Below are 22,869 nucleotides of genomic sequence, written 5' to 3' on the forward strand. Positions count from 1 at the left end.
CTGTGTCTGCAAGAGTACATACCACTATCTATTAAGTCATGAGAAAGGCACTAGAACTCCTACAACTAGAGGGACAAGCAGCTGTGTACCACCAGTGCTGGGAACTGAAATCAGGCCCTCTGGAAGAGCACCAAGTGTTCCTACTTGCTGAGCCATCTCTCTAAGGCTCTAGTATTTCATCTTTATGTAGCATTTCAATTGATTTCTTAGGAAGGATTCCTATGTGCGTAATGTTTCAAATCAAATGCTCCTAGGAGTTACCATATGTATATAAGACTACCAACTCAGTTCCTCCAGTTTCTTCTGTCTACCCCTGCAGCTTCTACTGTCACACAATTCCATACTTGAGCAATGATAGTTATTAACAAACCTCTTGTGCTGACAGTTCTGTAAATGTATGCCATAGGTAACTATGCACAGTAAGTGATATTAAATAATAAGAGTATAAAATAGAATTGGGGGGGTTTAATTTTAAAAACTTATTGCTTAGAATTTTATGACTATAGAAAGTTAAAATTTGGCAAATTTGCAGTCAAAATTATCTTGGGCTATTTTATTTAATCCCTTTAAGAAGTATTTAGTTCTCATCTACTGTAATTTGCTTAGAGCACTTTCCATTGTCAGGCATACCTTTACAATGCATAAACTTACCAGATGACTTCCTTTCCCCAAGCTCAAAGCTAAGAAACTTACAATGCAGCATATGAAACCTATTTGCAGAAGTTTTCTAGATTGGCTATAACTGATCTGATGTCCTATTTATATTATTTGGGTTTTTTTTGTTTGTTTGTTTTTTGTTTTTTTTTTTTTTTTTTGTTTTGTTCTGTGACATAAAAAGTTTATGGAACCGCTTCCTCAGAAGAACATCTTTATTCACAGGACATGGTCATTCATATTTGACACAGAATAAACTTTCCTTTATTATCTCTATTATAAGAACTGTCTCATAATGGGTATAATTCAAACACTTGGAAGTCAAAGGCAAGTGGGTCTGAGTTTGAGGCTCCCCGGTCTTCATGAATTCCAGACCAAACAGAGCAAAATAGAGAGACCCTGTCTCAAGACCAACAATAAAGATAAATAAATAAGACCAAAATAAATGAATAAAGAAAGAAAGAGAGAGAGAGGGAGGGAGGGAAGAAAGAAAGAAGAAAGAAAGAAGGAAGGAAAGAAAGAAAGGAAGGAAGGAAGGAAGGAAGGAAGGAAGGAAGGAAGGAAGGAAGAAAATCTGTTTCACACTGACAGCACTAAACAACAGTGCTCTTGGATTATGTACTTTGTCTACCACACATTTCTATTATTTTGGAATGCATCACTATACACACATACACACATACATACATACACACATACATACACACACTTACTGTAAAATGTGCTGGAAAGCAGCAGCATCCATCTTGTTTTGTATTGCCATTTGGCTATATTGGTTAAAGTGCAGAGTGACTGACATACAACATTCAAGATTTTTGGAAATACACTCTATGGGGTTTATTCAGAAAGAGTCAGTGATGTGATTCTGAGAATGTATCCTCATTTGTAAATCATTGATGAAAGTTTCTAAGTTTGAACTCTTTGATCTCAGTAAGAACTATTAGAGGAATGTTTTGGCACCATGTATTTGTCCAAATTTTCTTATTTAGAAAATTCAGAATCATGCCGGATGACATGAACATCAGCATTTTTATCTCTTTTACCACATTTATTAGCAATATTTTTGACCCTATCTGGAGTTTGCATTAAAAAAAAGTTATCAGTACCACAGCTGCTTCTTTTCTTTCTTAACATCTTACAGCAAATAAGATTTTTATACACCTTACTGAAGATGTTTAACAGCAGGATTAAGATTTTGTTTCTGATCCGTTATTGTATGTTGACTTATTGTATTATTTCTATTTAAACAATTATGTATTTGATCTAGACACTTTTGTAGTAAATACCAGACATATTTCTATCAAATGTTTCCTATTTATCACAACATATACTTACTCTTCCTTTGCACTACTTTATAAACTCCTTTAGTGCAGTTTATCCATGTTATTTTTATGAAATTGTTAATTTACTTCTTTAGGAATAGCATGTTTTTATGTTGAGTAGGTAGGTGAATACTCTCTTTATACTAACCTCTGAATCATCCATTTTATCAAAGAATTTCAAATTCAATCAATAACATATCTGTACACTTAAAAATTACTATGGGGATGTTTTACTAGAAACCAGTTAAATTAATATTTAAGTCCATTAATCTATTTAAATTGTTCTATAATTTCTTTAGTTTTTTTCAATATTATATTCACATTTAAAATTTACATTTAAGACTGCATAATTCAGGATACATTAAGTTAGCATACAGATTAACTTTTATTAATGTTAATCTGTATGCTAACTTAATGTATCCTGAATTATGATAAGATCAATTTGTCATATATGGGCGCTTTTATGAAAATCTACCTTTTTATACTTATATATTATAGACTCCTTATGTAAATTAGAGATTTATAATCCAAAAATAAGAACACTGACTGCTATAAATTTCTAGTGCAGTCTTCCTTCCATGCTATTTTATATGTAGTGGTTTTACTAGCATCCTCTTGTACTTTCTTTTGGCATTTTAATATGGTATTTCTTTAGGATTCAGAATATTCATAGGAATCTATTTCTTCTTGCAAATTATAACAGTATATTCTAGCTAAGATTCTAATCATGGGGGGCAGATAGCACAATATATCCTGTTTCAGAATCAATTCATTATGCTAAGCTTCCCAAAAGACAAAATAAATGAAATGGATATCCTTTTAATGAAGAATACCACATGCTTCAAAGAAATTCAATGGCTTTCCACTTATAAGACCAGAGGAAACCACCCTTTTTGTATCAATTTTAACTTTGTCTCATATACTCTTATAAACAAAGAGAAAAGCCAGAAGTTCTGGCTTGAACTTGTAATTCTGGCACTCAAAGCCAAGAGAAAATTATTCCAAGTGTGAAAAGCAGTATGGAATCCCAGAAAAATCATGCCTCAAACAACAGTAACAATAAAGTGAAAGGTGAGAATTCATTAAATCTAGTCTACAAATCTCTAACAGGATTTACTCCTCAGTATCTGCCCTATCTTCTAACAGGCATGAGAGCTGGATTCTGCTGGTAAAAGCACAAGTTTTGAGCCTGCATTTACTCTCCCCAGAGCAACTCAGAAATCAGTTCTTTTCAAGTTTCCTCGTTAATCATTTGCAGAAACAGTACTAAAGGCACCAAAACTATAGGGTTTTGAAACAAAAGCTTCAGATACTGACATGGAGCCTTGAGATTTGGCGTTTGACCTGCTGGCGTTTAGTCCTGCTTTGTTCCACTCTTTCCTCACTATGTCTCATTGCTCCCTAGTGCAGCTTTAATTTTATGAGTCAGACTTGAAGAGACTGACTAGTTTCAGAAGAGATTTCAGACTTTTGAACAGTATTGAGACCATTAGAGACTATGGGCAAAGGTGGAATGTGGTGAATTGGATGAGAAATAGCTCCTATATATCTGAACACAAGGGTCCCCAATTGGTGGCTTTGTTTGGGAAGGTTTGGAATATTAGAAGCTGTGGCTTTGCTGGAACATGGATGTCACTGGTATTGTGTTTTGGGACAGATGGAAGGTCATCTCTATGCTTCCTAACTGACAAGCTATCTTTACTATGATGAACTTTCTTACCACCGGAACTATAAACTAAAATAAATTCTGTTTCTCTTACAGTTGATTTTAGTCATACTTTAAAATTTTTTTTTGTCGTAACAGAAACGCAAACCGGAAAGCAATATTATCATCAGGACTTTTTGTGGATAAGGGTTGGGATAATATTAATGCAATGCCTCGAGGAATTAGAAGTCCTTTGACTTCTTTGACTATACACCAGTAAATGACATACAAAATGAAAAAAAATCATAAAATTCTCAAATGATAAAAGGGATTACATCCTAATAAATTATAAGCTCAAAATACTGTAAACAAATGGCAACAATCAAAAGTAGAGAGCAGCTACTTTTACTTGTTTTCTTCTTCCACCAGATTCTGGTTTAATCTCTTCCCTAGTTTCAGGAATTTAAAAGAAAATCCAAAACAATGCTACATAAATAGTTTAATAAAAAACTTTTCCTTTGCTTCCATATAAACTTTCCACATACCTCTAATCACAGACAAAGATATGAATAGTTACACTGCCAAAAAGAAGAGCTGGCTTAGTAAGAGTGTCAAAAGCAATCTATAAGAGTAAGGCTCACAGAAAATATGCAGGAGCATTCAAGAATACTGAGAATTGCTCTAAATCAGAGTGCAACTGTCATGTTGGATAAATTCTCTTCTAAGAAATTTCACCCTTATCGGAAGCAGAGCTAGGTATACTAGAATAGCTCAGTGGTGATTGCTTGCTTAAGTTAGCATGCAAGATACTTCTCAAAAGCAAGTAAACAAACAGAAAGAGAACAGAGAGGAGTGTAGTATCTAAAGTAAAGCTGCACAAGAGTAGCAGCTATCCATACTACTTCAGATGCTCTGCACAGCGCAGCCACTCACATTAGGATAAGATGTGCTTGTTTATTTTGTATGGTCTGCAAAGCAACCATGGTTTCTTATGTGTCTAAAAATCAGTGATAAAGATATTTTTGTTTAGCTGACTTTATCAAAGTCATGGCCTGGCCTTGTCTGATGGTTATTCTGTGAAATTATCTTCAACAAAAGGTGTCAAAGCCATGCTATAAAATACTATACTAGCTAGTTTCCAGATTCAAGATCAGCCTTTCTTGCTTAAGTTATTATAGACTTTGAGGATTTAAAATTTCTAACATATCCTAGTATAAACTGAAATAAAATACTCAAATCATGTTTTACCATCTATAAAGAGATACAAGCAACTCTGAATTTTGATAGCAAAAGTGTTACATTACTATGCCAGTTGTGTTTTAAAGGTTTAAGTGTTAGACAAGTTTATCAGTAGAACACTTGCCTACCAGGCACACAGCCTTGAATTCTCAAGCTCCAGCAGTACAAAAACACAAGAGGTTTAACAAAGCAGGCCAGTGAAAGTATGCAAGTCTATATCCCAGCTGTACCACATAGTTTCAAATCTATGCAATAGGTAATCATCTAAAAACTTCAAGAGAATAAGTCCCAAAAGCTCTATGTTTCAAGACCTTTTACATTTACTAAAGATAACTTTTCTATGTAAAGTAAACATATAATGAATGACCATTAAAGCTGCTTCATTTAGTATTTCTCTATATACTAAGCTTAAATTAAAAAAATGTCTATACTTTAAACACCTAGGAGGAAAAATTATAAAAAAATACAACTGAAATATAATTTAATACTTTATAAAGAAAAATTAGTATACATGGGTAAAAGAGGAATGACTTAGAATGTAATAAATATTTTAGTAGTTGGACATATGCTTTTGAATTACATAAATAAAGGAATTCTTTGGAGTAATCTTACTACTTTTTCATGAATCTGAAAGTATTAGAATGTAGAGTTTTGGTTTGGGCATTTTTTTGCTTACTTGTTTGCTTTTAGTTTTTGTTTTTGTTTTGTTTTTTTAGTACATAGCAGAACTCAAAAAATAAGGTTGGCAAATATCACCAATCCCCAGTCAGAGCTGGAAAGAGTAAAGTTAAAAGAATCATACAATTAACTGGAAGAAGTGAGGATAGTGATTATTTTGTTTCAGTTTCTAGACCATGAAACTATAACAAATGATTAATGCTCTAATAAAATGATCTGTAATTAATAATTATACATTTCATATCTGTGAGACAAACAATGCCTGACAATATTTTCCTCCTCTTCTGGTCTGATATTAATCAGCAAGGTAAAAACACTTTTTAAAAATTCCTACCATTAACAGGCAAATAAACAAGTAATTGTTATGTACAAGAAACAAGTCCCACTAAAAAGGGTTGTCATTATCAAAGAATATTCTAGTAAATTAACCTATTATTTGGCAACATAGATGATTACACTCATAGTATTCACTAATATATACTGTTAAAGTATCCCTTACCTGAGAAGTCCCACTGAAACCTGGAGGTTGGCTGTATTCTGTAGAATCAATAATGCTACTGCAAAATGAAAAATACAATTTCAAAACTTACATTATTTTAATAACAGAGAGTTGATCTAGAATGTATTGTTATACCCAACATTTATAATTGTAAGTAAACATCTAACGCCAATCATTTAATCAGTCATCAAAAGACCATAAACATTTACTCCTCACAGCTCCTCAAACATACACACCAAGAAAGGTTATCAAATGGGAATAATCATAAAGCCTGTGATTACATGGATTTATTTCTATTTGCAGATAGGTTAGTAAGGTTTCAAACTTTAAGGAAAAGAAGACGTACAGTATTGGAACAGCATGCACTTGATGGGCTATAGTTAACAAGACTATTATGACACCCAGCAGCCATCTGCTCTCACAATCTCTGTTTCCCCTTTACCAAATGAGGACTCTATCTATCTCTACATATGTTTCCAACCCCCCAAATCATAAAAGCAAACTATCAAGGAATAGAATGAATATAAAACTCTCCTAAACTCCATACCCTTGATAGTAGTTTTCTTTGTTCTGGTAAATCTAGTCTACTTCCTGCACTGTTTTTCATTTGGTTACATATCTACTTAACTCTATAACAACCTTTAGAAACCCAGCAGCTTCTTTTCTGTATTTTATCCCTACTGTCTCTCTACCATCTTAAAACAAAATTAGTTTTAAAGAACTACCAACAATTGGAAGTACAGCTTATAAATGCCTTTAGTTAAAGCACAGTCAAAGCTGAAGCAGATTCACTATATGTATAATGTCAGGGTGGCTTAAGAGACATTTCTTTAAACAGCAACAATAAAATAATAAAAATTTAAGATTCCAAAAAAAATACAACTATTAAAAACTTTAAAATATATTTCAACATAATAGTTGTTCACACTCTGCCTCTATTTTCAAAATATGCATGTTTATATTACTTTTTACCCTAATAAAATCAAGTCAATGGTTCACAACACAAAACCATAAATTACTCTAGCACTGAAATAGCCTAAAGGTACAAGAGGTATGAATTTTTAATTAACCAGCAAATAATCTGAGGAGGTGATTCTTACATGAACAGCATCTTCCTTATGAAAAGACAACATGGTACAGAGATGTAAAACTGAAATGTAACATTATATACAGCACTAAAATACAGTAAACATCTAATGCCACTCATTTAATCAGACATCAAAGGACCACAAACATTTAGTCCTCCCAACTCCTCAGAAATACACATGAAGAAAAGTTCTATGTAGTCAATCACATAGCCAAGAACCTTTACGGACATCATAAAGAACTTTGACGGGACTCTTGGAAGTGGCTAAGTAATTCAATTAACACTAAACAAACTCAACATACTGTAGTTATAGACATACATACATGGATAACTATAAAAGGCTATGAATTTGAGAGGGAGGGAGTGAGCTTGTGGGAGGGGCTGGAGGATGGAAACATGAGAGTTGGAGGTTGAACATTTAAGAGAGAAATTAAATAATTATATCTTAATTAAAACTTATACAACTCTGCCAAATACATGGCTCTAATATTGACAGTTCCAACTTCTGAAGATACAGTCCTCCTCTATGACAGGACAGACCTGATTTAACACATATCACATTTATTTAAAGTATTAAAAAATATATATTTAGCGCCTTCCTGTTCTAATTTGCACAGGATGAGGAAGTGTTTTGGTTCTCCAATATATATGCTGAGCAGGTAACCTAGTATTTATACTCTCTTAAGTGATCTGTTATTCCACAATAGTCCTGAAGCTGAAACAGGGAAGTATTTTAGAGTAGTTTCCTTCAGAAGAAACTCAGGGCTAGCTGATGTAAGAAGGCACCAGCTGAAAATTTTCTGACAGACTGAACAGGTCTCAGTGTTCCACTTTACTTCCTTTTAAAGTAAGCCATTTTGCTTGGTAGAATTTCAAAAACAGAAAAGGATATACATCCAAAGAAACAAACAGAAGAGGATACATGGGAGGAAAACAGGAACATTCAAAGGCATAAGGCTGATCAGTCTTCACACAGCTAGTCAACAGAACTAGTCAATGTTTCAGTTCCTCACAAATGGTGCCTTGCTATAAACATTAAGGTTCTAAAAATCAATTATAAGACATTAGAAAGAACATTCCTAAACAATAAGGAAAGACTCAAACTAGGGTGAATGTAAGAATAATTAAAATGATGGTGTGCTTGAATAAGAAACAAAACTGTAGAAATAGAGATGGAAATGAGAAATTTTCTTTCATGAACCAGTTTTACTGTGTGTATGTGTGTGTTTTCTCCAGACACTTCCATTCCTAGTTTACCAGCATCAAAACATTCACAAATCAAAGCAGAGAGGTAACTTGTATGACTCTCTACTCTGAAAGAGCAAGAAGCTGTTGCAGTAAATATTTATCTCTTTACTGGCCCTGAGGTCCCACTCCTCAGGCCTGACCCTGATACGGAGCCCACACATCTGAGTCGCTACCACAGTCCAACTTGTTAGCGCAACTCCCTTCCCTTGGCAGTTTACTACCGCCTGTTCTCCGCCTCTGTCCCAGGGTGTTTCTGTACCCCAAAATCTCACACAACACAACTTTCCAGCCCAATAGCTTTTCATACAGGTTTATATATTCAACTCTCAATCCACAAACCCTCTACACAACAAGATTGCATCAAATAGACAAAGATATAAACTGCATTTTTTATATGAGATACTAGACCTATAAAATCCTTAATGTTCATAGCTATTTAACATCAATCAATATTACCTGGGTCTATCTGGTCCTTGGGAAGCTCCATGTTGCCAAGAGATTCCCCCTCAGTCCTCTGACCTCAGACCTCTCCCCTTTCTACCCCCTCTCCCTGCCCAGTCACTGGCTTTCCTTCATTTTACTAATTAAAATGGGAAGATTCAGTTGGAGTCAAGTAACTAGGCAGCCCTTCAAGGGGAACTGGAATTAACATTAAAATACAAACAGTTTCAGGACAATCTACAAAAAGCTATCAGGATCTGCTCTGAGCACAGTCAGTCATAGGAATTCACAGATAAAGTACAGGAAACTTGAGAAAAGACAAGAAAGTCCCCGATACACTCTTTCCCTTTGTATGTGAGTATAGTATCAATATGCCTAAAAGAGGAACAATGTTGTTCCTCTCTTATAGACACAACTTAGTGTCTATAAGACTCAATCTCACACAGTACAGGCAACTTCAACATTTGTTTTTGTTAGTGCTGCCATGCTACCTGCCATGAGAACAGACTGGGCTTCTGAAATTAAGCAAGCCTTCAAATTAAACTTTCTTTTCTAAGAATTGCCATGATCAGTGTTTCATCACAGCAACAGAACACAGAGGAAGACTACAAATGATCCCTTCTTTCTATTCTCCAAACACGTGGAACTTACCAATGAAGTTAGCTTTCTAGAATCTGAAAGCATTCTAAACTTGGCCCACAGCCACTGTTTTCCAAGCCATGCTGTTTTTTAGTAACTCCTCTAGTTTCTCTCTATCCACACCCATCAGAACTTGATTCACCGTAATCAAACTTTACATGATCAGAGTTCATCAGGTGATAGTATACAGATATAGTATACAGATATACAGATGTCAGTACTAGAATCCTATTATACTATATTTAATACCTTAACTCAAACTGACATTAACTTTGTAGGCTGGCAAAAATATTTAGAAAAATAAATACACAGATTTTCAGGTTCTTGAACTACTAAACAGGACTAAAGGACATTAAATTATATTCACATCATCCTCATATAAACAGAAAGTAGTTATGTTTTAGAGAATGCAATCTCCCCAAGATGGAAAAATGACAAAACACATCTGTATGCACTATTGAACCTGAAGGCATTCTAAAACTATTTGCCACATTCTGTTTTTAATCTTGTGTTTACTTAAGTAGCAAAGATCAATATCCAAGTCTAAAGGAATTTATAATTAGAAACATAGAATTACATAGTAAACCTGCTATAACAGACTTTAAAGAACAGGACAAAAGGCTATCCATTATGTGATGGAATAAGCCTATAATTCTAGCACTTAGGAAGCTGAGACAGGAGACTTGCTGGGAGGACAAGGCCACCCTGGGTTAGACAGTACCAGGTAAGCTTCAAATCGCTACTTACAATAAAGCCTTTAAGCCACGGTCCCTTCAAAGCAAGTGTAATGGTTTGTATTAAAACTATACTAGTGAAGTGAGAAAAAGAAAGCAGAATTTAGCATTTTCGATGGATGCTTAAAAAGTGTCTCCTTATATTTAACATCCTAAAATGGTTGAAAATTAGGAAGAAATGTAACAAAATACACTGGGTTAATTATGCAATTGTATAATTCATTATAAGGATGTAAGTAATTCCATCCTTACAATTATCACCAGGTATTGCTCCTAAAATGTGGTGCCACCTGAAACATGAATCTTCAGTAGACATTTCTCAAAGTTGTCCTCAAAGAGTGACTGACAATTAATTTGTACTGATATTTAAGTGCATGTAATAAATGATATGTACTTTCTACTGTTAAATAACACACAACTTTATACAAAAAGAAAAATATTTAGACACCTTTACCTACTCCTTCCAAATAATCAAATTCCTGAACACACTTTAAAAACAACATTGAATATTTGAGCTATTTTCATACAAATCTGTAATCCAGATATTACATACTACAAATAATGCTTATATATTTTCTAAAGTATTATCCCTACCATTCCACCTACAGACCTGTTTTTCAGTCTTTGGGATCTCTATCATAGAAGATAAATTACACTAATTAAGGATTCAAAATCCTGTTTTTCAAACAGGGGTCTTACGTGTCAACCAACAAGGACTGAAACAGGGACTCTTTCCAACTCCAGATTTCAGAATTTTAATAGACCACGACAACGTTCATAGCAAGAAGCAAAAAGTATTTTTTAAGGCCCAGGAAGACAGCTGCTCAAGAGTGGTTGATATCTGTTCAAGTATAGGGATGAGTCTAAATTCCCAAATCCATGTAAAAAGCCACGTGTGGTCACATGTACCTAAATCTCTGGTACCTGGAAAAATTCAGGGAAAAGATGGTACACTCCAGATTTCAGTAAAAGAATATGACTCAGGAGAATTAGGTTGAACATGATTTGAGCATGATATCTGTGATGGTTTATATATGCTTGGCCAAGGAAGTGACACTTTAAGAGGTGTGGCCTTGTTGGGGTAGGTTTGTCACTGTGGGTGTGGGCTTTATTAATGCCCTCAATCCTAGCTACCTAGAAGCCAGTCTTATAGCAGCTTTCAGATAAAGGATGTAGAACTCTCAAGGCCCCCCACACCTCCACCCCTCACCCCAAACTGCCATGCTCCTGCCTTGATGATAATGGACTGAACCTCTGAACCTGCCAAGCCAGCTCCAGTTAAATACTGTCCTTATAAGAGTTGCCTTGGTTATGGTGTCTGTTCATAGAAGTAAAACCCAAACTAAGACAGCAACGAATACATTCCTCTAACCTCCATGCATGGCCCTCTCATCCGTGCACATGTATCTGTATCACACACACATTTTATAAAAATTCTGAAATACTATAAACAAAAATATTATCATTTCAGAGGAAAATGAGTTTTGATACATTTAAATTCTTGAAGTCAAAATTCTACTCATTCTGTAGTTTAAGCAAAAATGATTAATTTACTAAGACAAATTATTTCCCTGCCCAAGACAGCATAATCACGGGAACAGGGTGTGATGGTCTGTCATATTCACAACTACATCACAGTGCCTCTAGTTTGCTTTATGCCTAGTTGGTACAATCAAAATTTGAGGTAAATGACTTAAAGTAAATGCTTCAAGCATTCTAAAGAAAGAAAATCAAAGTTTTAAGAACAACTTTCATAACTTTATTAGCTATCAATGTAATAAGTAGGTAATGAAAAGTATTCTCTACACTCATTTACAATTCAATGTCTTCTCATGCCTACAACATCAATTCAACCTCTTTCTAAGCCATAAGAAAAGTAATTCATCACTAGTGCTCGCTATAAAAAGCACCTTGTTAGTATTTAATCTCTACTCCAGATAATCAGTAAACATTAAAACATGGCAAGTGAATGTGTAAGATACCCAAGCCTAGTCTACCAGAGATTCTTGTTCAAGGGCTACTCCTTCATTCCGTTTCCTTGTTGCTTTGTTTTGGACATTTTGTTTTGTTCGGTGAGACACACCCTTCCTTGGCTGGCCTTTAGTACAGAGATCCATCTGCCCTGGCAGCAATGGGAGTAAAGGTGTGTGTCACCATGCCTAGTTTATGCTAATAACTACCATCCCCACTGTCACCATAGTTCTCACTCTTCTTCCATAAGTTTTCTAACTTCTCTCCCTGCTTCTGAAGGTATGAAGTCAGGAATGACATAATGTGTCTTTTTTCTCTTCCATACAGAAATTGAAAACATTTTAAAATTCAAATCAGACCCACTGGTTTTCCAGTATGTTCTAGCTTCATTCCACTCCTTGTCATCTCTTTGGAAAAGCTCAACTACCTAAAACAGAATATTCTTGTAAACATATAGCCTGCTAAATATGAAGGCTCCACATTTATGTTATGTACTCTTGTGACTGTTAGACAACTAGAATCTCTCCCTAAAGGCACAAGCCTTGTCATCAAGATTCAGCACACACAAAAACACTGCCTGATCTCTAAGGAGAGGTATTTAACAAATAAATGTAATTTTCAAGATTCATAAAATCTAGTAGACTAATATTATAGGAGTTAAACAGGTTTTTGTTAAATGAGTGACAGGAAATTGTGAGTGGATTAGCAGCTTATTACTGAAATGTCTGTGATACTGAATGATCCCCTGTATTCAGTCACAATAAATAAATGTACAAAGAACAACAAACAGCCCTGTTGTCAAGGACACCAAACATCAGAAAGTAAGTGACAGGCTTAATTATAACAGATTTCATCTTTAGGATTATCTTTTAAAAATTAAGAAAGAGATGAATTACTAGCTAAGCTGGCTGTTGCTCTTACTTGAACATTTTAAGCATAAAAAGCCAAAGTCCAAAGCTTAGCACTTATTTCATGAAATAAATTTTATAGCTAAATGTATCACATTTGTTTCATGTATTCTATAAATAGTCAAATGAAGCTATTCCTAAAATCTAGGGAGAAAGTTGGGGTAAGAGATATGTAATTATTTTATATATAACATAATTGCTGATGTAATCATGGTAGAACTGAATAATTTATGGGATGAGATTTAATTATTTTTGATTTCTGGAAACAAGGTCTCATGTAACTTAGGCTGGTCTTGAACTGGCTGTGTAAGCAAGGGTGATCCTGAACTAATCCTCAAGCTTCCATCTCCCAGGCTAGGCAGAACACAGGACAGGCATGTGTACAAAATCCCAGCCTCTGTGGATGCTAAGATGAAAGGACTATGAGTCTGAAACTAGTCTAGTCAACTTAAGAAGTTTTTAGCCTCCTCTACGCACCAACACACCCACACTACCAAGAAAACAGCTACAACAGGTACAGGGTGCACATGTACCTTGTAATGCTGTGCTCTAGCACCTGGGAAGCAAGGTGAGCACTAACACAAAGATTCTAAGTTCAAGGCCAGCCCAGGATAATGTATGTGAGTGAGTGAGTGAGTGAGTGAGTGAGTGAGTGAGTGAGTGAGTGAGATAGGAAATACTTAAACATGTCTTTCTAATGCTTTCATTTTTAAAGCTAGGAAAAGTAACCAACCACAAAAATTACAGTGAGTTGGAATTAAACAAGATTTAAATTTTTATTTCATTATCATTTCAAAACAGGTCTTTGTGTCCCTAACTAGCCAGGAACTTGCTATGTAGACAGACTGGTCTTAAATCAGATCTTCCTGCATCTGCCTCCTGAGTGTTGAGATTTTAAAGACATGTGCCAGGACCAAGGTTTTTATCTTATTTTTCTTAATATACCATTTAAGTTTCCATATTTTGATTTAAGATGTGACATTAATTTAAATGACATCAAAAAATGCACCAAAATTTTAATCCATGTGTAAATTTAAAAGACTGCAACATTTACCCACTAACTTAACCCAACAAATCAAAAAATAAAAAAGATTGGCTCTCTGCACCCTATTTCTCAATGGTGTCACAGTCTTTATTAAACAAGGCTCCTGAGAACTATGGTACCAGGAACACTCATTACAAAATCCCCAACAATTACTGATGTAAAGCTCTGTACCTGTGTGATGGAGAAGGAGCTTCAAACTGAGGCACTGTGCTGTCTTCACTGACGGGAGAGTATAAGCCACTCATTTCCTGAAATTGTAATTATGAGTTATTGTTCACACTCCAAACAGAAGATGAATCAATCAAACAGGCATATGGCATTAAATTCTCTTCTAGTACCAGCTTTTTATCAGTCCCCTTTCGTCTTCAAACTTCAAGGATTCCTTTCCATAGAGTACAAAAGTAAAGTTAATCTGAAATCAAAAAGGAACCTTTGCCTAGCATTAAAGAACTATAATTCCTAATAAATACTGTTCTAACTAAAGAAAGCTTCAAACAAAGAAAAAGCCCAAAGGAAATATATCAGAGGACACACAGTGTACGTTTTACACAGTGAACTGACTATTCATACAAGTGATGATCTATCATTACACATTAGGATAAAAAAAAGATTAGATGGTGACTGGAATACAGTCAAATCCCCAAATTAATTGACAAAAACTGGGAATATGTCTCTCACTCTTTAGGAGTAAAGTATAAGTAATAAAAAAAAGTAACACTCTTGAGTAAAATACTAACTTTTGTTTAGCAATGACATAAATTCTAATTTTTGCTCATTAATCTAAAGGAACTAATAAAAAATGATCATATAAATTATGTCTCTGAATCTCATAATTGGCTTTTTTATGTGCAATGTTCACCATTATAGAAAAATAAAAAATTTGAAAGTGCATTTGTAAATACAGAATCAGGTAGAATTATTTCTGCCTTAGCTCAAAAATAGCTAAATAGGAAATATAATAAATTAGTAACATTATAAGGATACTGAGTTCCTATTAAATACTATACCATTCATTATCCTTTGAAATGTTTTATGTCAGCAAAAGAAAATCACGTGTGAATAATTAAGAGCACACTAAATTTATATTTACCCCTATGTAATGACCTCAACTCATAATAGCTTATGAATCCCAATGAATTCCTATAAGTAATCTGCATTTTATTATGAATTCCAAAAATAGTGCCAATGTACTTATATGATTTTTAATTAATATTAGTAGATATTAATACATGCAGTAGAAATGTAAAAATGAATTTAATAGAGGATGAAATTATTAATCATTTTAAGAAAATAATGTATTAGTAAATTATTTAAATTAATTGGATTACAAAAAGAAAATTAGGCCAAATTTTCTCTATTTAATCAAGAATTACTGTAATAAATGTTAATATAAATTAAGATTACAATTTATCTTCAAAATTATTCAGACTTTTTCTCCCTACACAGATGAACTGTTAATTAAAAATAAAGTAAAACTATGAAAAATGTGAAAATTTCTTGATTTCTTACTTCCACTCTTTTAATATCCTCTTCCAAAACACTTAGTTCCTTCTGGATCTGTTCCAATTGCTGTAGATTAAAGAAAGGGAGAAAAGAAAAAATTCTAATCTAAACCACATTGTCAATACCATGGGGAAAAATTAACCTTATATTTGGTTAAAAAAAAAAAGAAAGAAGGAAAAGGTCTACTAAACTGACCACTAAGAACAAAACAAAGGAAGGGGACTGAAAGAGAAGAAAATCAAAGAAATAAATTAAACACTGACATACAAATATAGATTAATACTTTTTATGGGAACATATTATATTTATTCTAGCAAACTGACTTTACAATAAAATAGAAATAATGAACAATGCCAATAAGAATTGACTTAAGAATATGATATCTAAAAGCCTTTAATTATTTATTTTATTTAATTATTTTTTAAAAAGAGGCACATTCTAACCCATTTCATTAGTCTGACAGTGATTAAAATCAACTCCAAAGCAACTATGAATTGTGCACTGTAATAGTTAAATATCTTGCTTTTCATAATGTCCCCATTGCATCACAGCCATTTTCATGTCAGTAAGAAAGTAAGCATTTCAATCATAGGATAACATTCAATTATATATTGAAAAATTTCTTTCTTACGAGAGATTTAAGATATTAACAACTATCATAATCCTAGGATATACTAACGTCTCAAATATTATCATTTTCCTTGTATTATAGGGTTATCTTAGATTTTATTAAGAGATGAGTACTGTTGGGGATTGTTCTGGTGTTGTGTACAGAAATGCTAAATTCTGAATGCCAAGGTCTGATTGCAGATTCTCATGTACACCAGTGTATATTGTATAATTTTTGCTCCCAATTTAAAGTTATTGATTAAATAAATGTGACGAAAGCAATTACTGGGTGAATACAGGTTGGCCAGTTTTCAATTACCAGACTGAGTCCCAGTAAGAACCACAGTTGAGAAAGAGGAAGGAGAGAGAAGGAAAGAGAAGACAGGAGAACAGTATAGCTCCATTAGACATAATCGACCAGGAACACTTGGAGGAGAGAAATGGCTCTCCACCCTCCAGGACAGACTGATGGAGCAGAAATAACTGGGCAAGACTCAAACAGTATGTACTCAGGAAGGTGGAAATTAGCTAGTTTAGCATACAGAAATATAGACTAAGGGTAATCTGCCCAGTAATTGTGCTAAAGCTGATTTAAAAATCCACAGGATTCTGCTTCAATTATTGGAAAACTAGACAGATTACAGTAACTAATATAGTTATTAAATAACATTTGAAAATACCATTTGCAGATTAAAATAGAAATTATTCAAATGATTGCCAGATTTGAAGCAAATGCTATGTCTATTAAGAAAACGAGGCACAGAAAGGTTAGGCATTTTGTTCAAGACTTTTCAGCTGGTGTGCAGAAAAACCGGAATAAGAGCCAAAGCAGTATTCTTGCTCTAAAAAACAACCTGTCAACCACTACAACACTATCTCAAGAAATAGGACCTTATGACTTACTCCTCTAATGCCAGGTACAAGAGAGCATTTTTAAAGGTTTGTTAGCACTGGTATTGTGTACTATAGCAAATAAGCAGAGTGAAGACTGACAAATTTATTAATCCAAATATTTATCACCTTAGCACTTCACAGTATACAATGGAGGTAATGTTCAAACACAGGATCTACGTGAAATCAGACCATAAATCAAGGATTGATCTACGTGAAATCAGACCATAAGTCAAGGATTGAGTCTTAAAGGACTTACAGAATTTTACAATAGGTAAAAACGATAAAAAGACAAATGCTAAGGCTGTGAGAAAAGGAAATTAAAGGAACCCATAGTAATGAATGTAATTACCCACATCAATTTAATCAGAAACAATAAATCAAAGAGTGGACATTAGAGAAAGCTAACATAGAGGTAGGCAAAATAAGACACTTATTAACTGAAAGGAGAAACAAAGCCAAATTGAGGCACCAAATCAAGGGAGAAGATATAAATATATCAGAGAAATCAATGGGAACAAAAAAGTGATTAGTGTTACCATGTTTTTAACTCAACATTGTATCTACTTTAAAATAACTTTGCTCAATCTTAAAAAGTTTAACACAGCATTTCTTTTTTAACTAAAACACTTGTTCCTGTCTCCTTGGTAGTCTTTCAAATAAAGGCTAATCCACTGACTAATTTTTTAATGCCCCACTCTCAGAGAGTACACACAAACCACAACTTCCTCTCCAATCATCCCATTGGTATTTCCAACTATGTGTCCTCCACTGCCATACAAAGTACTCTAGTCAGCTCACGGAAGAGTTATGCAGTTGATGATTCTCAACCTGTTTAGCCAGCTACAACATCCCATTGTTCCTCTTCCTTAAAGAACGCTTGTTTCAGACACTTAAAACAGCAGTGGTTTTGACTTCCAAATGAACAAAGTGCTCCCATGGCCACCTCTGTAATAGTTTTATTATTCTGAAATGCATCACTCCTAAATATCTTTATTTAAAAATTGTTTTATTCAAAGAGCTCTTTAATATGAATGCTAAAAAGTTAAAATAAAACTGTATCAACATAGAAACTTATATCAACATAGATAATCCATATCACATTTGGTCATTAATATAACCAGGATCAAATCAACAATTTTATAAAATTAGAACTTGGAGTATAAGAGGGTATTCTGATGTCAGCAGAAATACCACAACAGTGAATTCTTACTTCTGTCTCATCTTTCTAATGTCTCAATATATCTGTTTAAAATATACAAATGCACACACATACACACACTCGTGAACACTCTTAACTGCTCTTAATTGCTGAATCATCTCACTAGCCTGAGGCTGCTATGCATTTAAGATGAATTACAAAAAACTGACCATATCAAATAATTTATACATTAAAAACCAAGATTTTTAAGGCTATAAAAAGATGGCCTGGCAGGTAAAGCTCTTGCTGTTCTTCAGAACGTGGGCTTGATTCCTAGCAGCCCTCTCTAGCCTCTGGAGATATCAGTCACATATGTGATATACAGACATCCATACAATCTAAATATCCATACACATAACATGAATTAAAATAAATTTACAAAATTAAGAATTTCATATGAATCTATTTAAAGTAAACAATTAGCCAAGGTACAATCTATCCTAATAAATATAAAAAAGATGTTAAATGTTATCTTGGACATCAGTCATGAAATTAAGATTAAAAGAAATCTGAAGAAGCCACTTAGAAATTGCATACTAGATTCAAGCATTTCAATACAAGATATTTTAGTACTAGTAAACAAAAGACAAAAACCAAATAGTTGAAAGAACTGTGCTAAACTTAGCCTATATGCATCATAACCTCCCAAAGGAAGAATCATAAAATAAAACAGAAGTTCAAAACTGAGAAATAAATAAGTCCAGGACAGTGAACCGCTATCATATAAGCAAGTCAAACTTGAGTGATAAAATTCATTCATATCTGACTGAATACAATTGTGTAATTTGAAGCTATTAAAATTAATTGAATGATTAAATGACAATGATACTTTACAACACATTACTAAGATATCAGTAGCAAGTACTCTCTGAACAGTGTAAAAAAAAATCAAAAAATATATTTAAATATTTTTTAAGTCTCAGAATCAAAAAACAAGAGTTCAAAACTTAAGACTTCTCTATTACTGACAGTTTTTATAACAATTAAGAATCTTTTGTACTCAATTCCTTGAGCTTTTTCTACTGGTTTGATAATATAAATATATGTGAATATTAAGCTCATTATGTGAATTCAGCTTTATAGCAATATCACTTAGAATAAAAATATACATGTCATCTAAAATAAACAAAATAATCTATTGAACTCAGAAACTAAGCTGGTGATCAAAAGAAAATAGCACAGCTCAATGTATACTAATTCTAAAAGAGAAACTACCATGAGCAAGAAACCCTTACCATTACATAAAATAAGACACACACTTAGCACCTAATGGCAAGCTAGATATTATGACATCATTGAGCCTTCCTAGAGGAGGTGCTTGAAAAAGCGCAAAGAAAGGAACATACAAAAGAATAAATAAGTAAATGAACAACTAGGAAAAAGAAGACAGCTTATTTCAAAAGCAAATGTAAATGAATGGCAATACCAATACACTCACACTACAGTAAGACAGAAACTCAGTGATTGATTGCCATGTGTTCAGATTCCCAGAACTTACTTAAATGAGGGTATCATGGTAGGTTACCTATAATCCCAGCACGTAAGAGGTAGATCCAGGGAGATCCACTGAAAAAGCTGGCTAGGTAGACTGATTTTGTGACCTCAGTTTCATGTCAGAAACCCTACCTCAATATATAACATAAAGTGCACCTGACAATATCATCTGACTCCTAATATGTACATATGTACACACACAGTGTGTACATGCATATTCAAAATGAAAGAAGATAAATTGTACACACATACACAGTGTGTACATGCATATTCAAAATGAAAGAAGATAAATTACTATAAATTTAGTGCAACCACTGGAGGAGCAGAAAAACTACACAAATAGATGTACTAAGAAAGAAACAAATTCAAATAGAAAAGTACAGGCCAATTATCCCAATACTTAGGAAACAGAAGCTAGAGAATCATCTAGTTTAAGGTCATCTTGAACTACACAAAATCTACAGTTTAAAAACAACTTACTTCTTTAAAAACAAACAAACAAAAAAACCAAAAAAAGAAAAAGAAAGAAAAGAAAAGAAAACAGTTAAGATAAAAAAGGAATTTTGAAAGCCCAGACCAAAAAAAAAAAAAAAAAAAAAAAAAAAAAAAAAAAATTCACAGGACAATGAGATGGTTCAGTCAGTAAAGGCATTTAACAAGAGCTCAGCTCTATCTCTGGACCCACAGTGGAAGGAGAGAAACACTTTTGGAAATTGTCCTCTGAACTTCACACCCATGAAAGCACTCGTGAAAAGTACCCTTTAATACAAACAACTGTAATAGGAAGAAATGTTTTTTAAAAAACAATAATAAACAAAAAAATTCAAAACCGGATTAACACAAACAACAATAAAGTAACAGGCCCAGTATTGTTTATAATAGATCTACCTTAGGTTTAAACACAAAAGAGACAAGTGTGTTTTTAAAATGCATACTAAGTGTGGTGGCGCATGATTGTAATCACAGCACTGGAGAAGCTGAGGCAGCCTAGCCAACCTGCTTATCTTACTTGACAAGTTCTAGGTCAGTGACACATGCAGTTGTCATCTGACTCCTAGACAGAGGAACAAACGTGCACCTGCATGCACACAAAGATACTGCAGCTACATACAGTCAGTGATAAAATCACCTCAAGCACAATGCTTCAGGAATCAATATAGCAGGATCACAAAGACTCAGTAAGAGGTTAAAAAAAATAAACACATTTCATAAGTTTACACTGCACTATACTTGTTATTTCAGAACTTACTATCTACCATATGGCAAATATTTTTGTAAAGAAATTAAATCATTTTCAAGGAATGTACCTAGCAAAGAAGGAAAAAAACAAGCCTCTATAATGAAAAGCTATAAGACACTTAACAAATTGAATGAGACACTAGAAGGTATAAACATCTCTCATGTTCAAGGATCAGCAAAATTAGTTTTGTAAACATGGTAGTGCCATTGAACAAAATTCACAGATTCAATGTAATCTCTAACAAAATTCCAACGACACTCCTATAGAAATAAAGTCTCAAAAATTACAAAAAGCTAATGCAATCCTGACCCAAAAGAACATGCTAGAAATATCATAATATATAATTTCAAATTATACAATAGTGCTACAATGAAGAAAACAAAATGTTTACCACACAAAACCAGGCAAGACTATTACTTCATGTAACTATATCCACAAAATTTAACAATGGCACCAAAACACATCTTGGGAAAAACAGACTCTCTAAATGTAAAAGAATGAAATAGATCCCTACCATTTACCCAAAATCAACAAGCAGAATCCAACCAAATTAAAAAAAAATTCTTCACAAATTAAAGGTATGCCTGAGGGTACAGTGATAAGAAGCTGGACAGCTCAGGGGAAGACCTCCTGCCTAGCATGCATAAGCCCCAGTTTAATCTTCAGCACCAAAAAGAATCTCTGAGTAGGAGTAAAGGGGAAACTAATAAAGGAGTTATCCCAAGCAGAAACAATCACAGCACATTACCTGTATGTTAAAGATGTCATAATAAAATCTACCACTTTGTGCATATAATATATGCAAACATAGTATAAAGTACAAACCTGAGATCCCACTAATGTAAAGGCTGGGCAGAAAGATTGAGAATTCAAGGCCAGCCTGAGCTATGTGGTTAGCTTGAGGCTAGCCAAAGGCTACACAGCAAGGCCCTCCCTCAAAAACGAAAGAATTAAAATTAAAACATTAAACATAAGAGTCAGTGTTTATTATAGTACATTAAACCAGCAAATGACTACAGGGAAAAATTGGAAAATCTTCACATTTAAATAATGTTTTTATCTAAGTAATCTAGTTTTTAAAAAGTTCCATATATAAAGTACAGTTCAAAACCATTTGATATGGCTAAAACAAAAAGAACAAAAAGACCATAAGCCTCTGCATGACAAAGTCTACATAAAAAGTATATCCAGATCAATATATAAAAAACGAACAAAAATATCAAATAAAAGAAAATTAAACAGAAAACAGAATACAGGATAAAAAAATCAAGTTAATTCTTAGGATAAAGTTTATAAAATTGATATATCCCTGGAAAGAACTAATTAAGAATAAAAAAATTAAAAAACAACATAGGTAGTATCAGAAAAAAGAGGTCACTAAGTGTTGACAATAAAAAAATAAAACAGATAACATCAAAAGCTCGTGGTAGACAATTTCTCCGAATAGTATGACATAAGCACCTAACAAAAGTCAGAACCATCATGTAACTATTTAATTGGATCAATAATCTGAATTCTGAAAACAAATCACAGTATATGGTTTCTCTAGCTAGATTTCTATATATTAAGAAAAAAAACATGCATCATAGATGCATGAATTCTGCCCCACAAACAAAAGAAAACCAAAAGAGCGAACATTTCTGAAGTCATTTGTCAAAGTTAACAATCTTTCAAACACTGCATAAGATCTGTGTAAGGAAAACTCAACTTCACTCTCTCACCCACAAACATAGACATAAAACTATTTTAACAAGCTAGGCATGGTGGCTCACACCTTTAATCCTAGTGCTTGGAAGGCAAAGCCAGGCAGATCTCTTGTGA

The 22,869-nt window shown here is 33.6% G+C and overlaps 1 protein-coding gene across 2 annotated transcripts in view; it reads right to left on the bottom strand.

Annotated features, from left to right (window-relative positions):
• COP1 (COP1 E3 ubiquitin ligase) overlaps positions 1–22,869 on the bottom strand; it is a 109,815-nt gene that overhangs the window by 59,071 nt on the left and 27,875 nt on the right. For both annotated transcript variants that reach the window (XM_080924475.1, XM_080924474.1), the window contains exons 7-9: positions 15,620–15,679; positions 14,282–14,358; positions 6,038–6,095 (exon numbers count right to left, since the gene is read on the bottom strand). In XM_080924475.1, coding sequence (XP_080780601.1) covers positions 6,038–6,095; positions 14,282–14,358; positions 15,620–15,679 — 195 coding nt within the window. The remainder of the gene's footprint in view (positions 1–6,037; positions 6,096–14,281; positions 14,359–15,619; positions 15,680–22,869) is intronic.

The sequence above is a fragment of the Micromys minutus genome (genome assembly GCF_963924665.1).
Source record: "Micromys minutus genome assembly, chromosome: 1".
Lineage (NCBI taxonomy): Eukaryota > Metazoa > Chordata > Mammalia > Rodentia > Muridae > Micromys > Micromys minutus.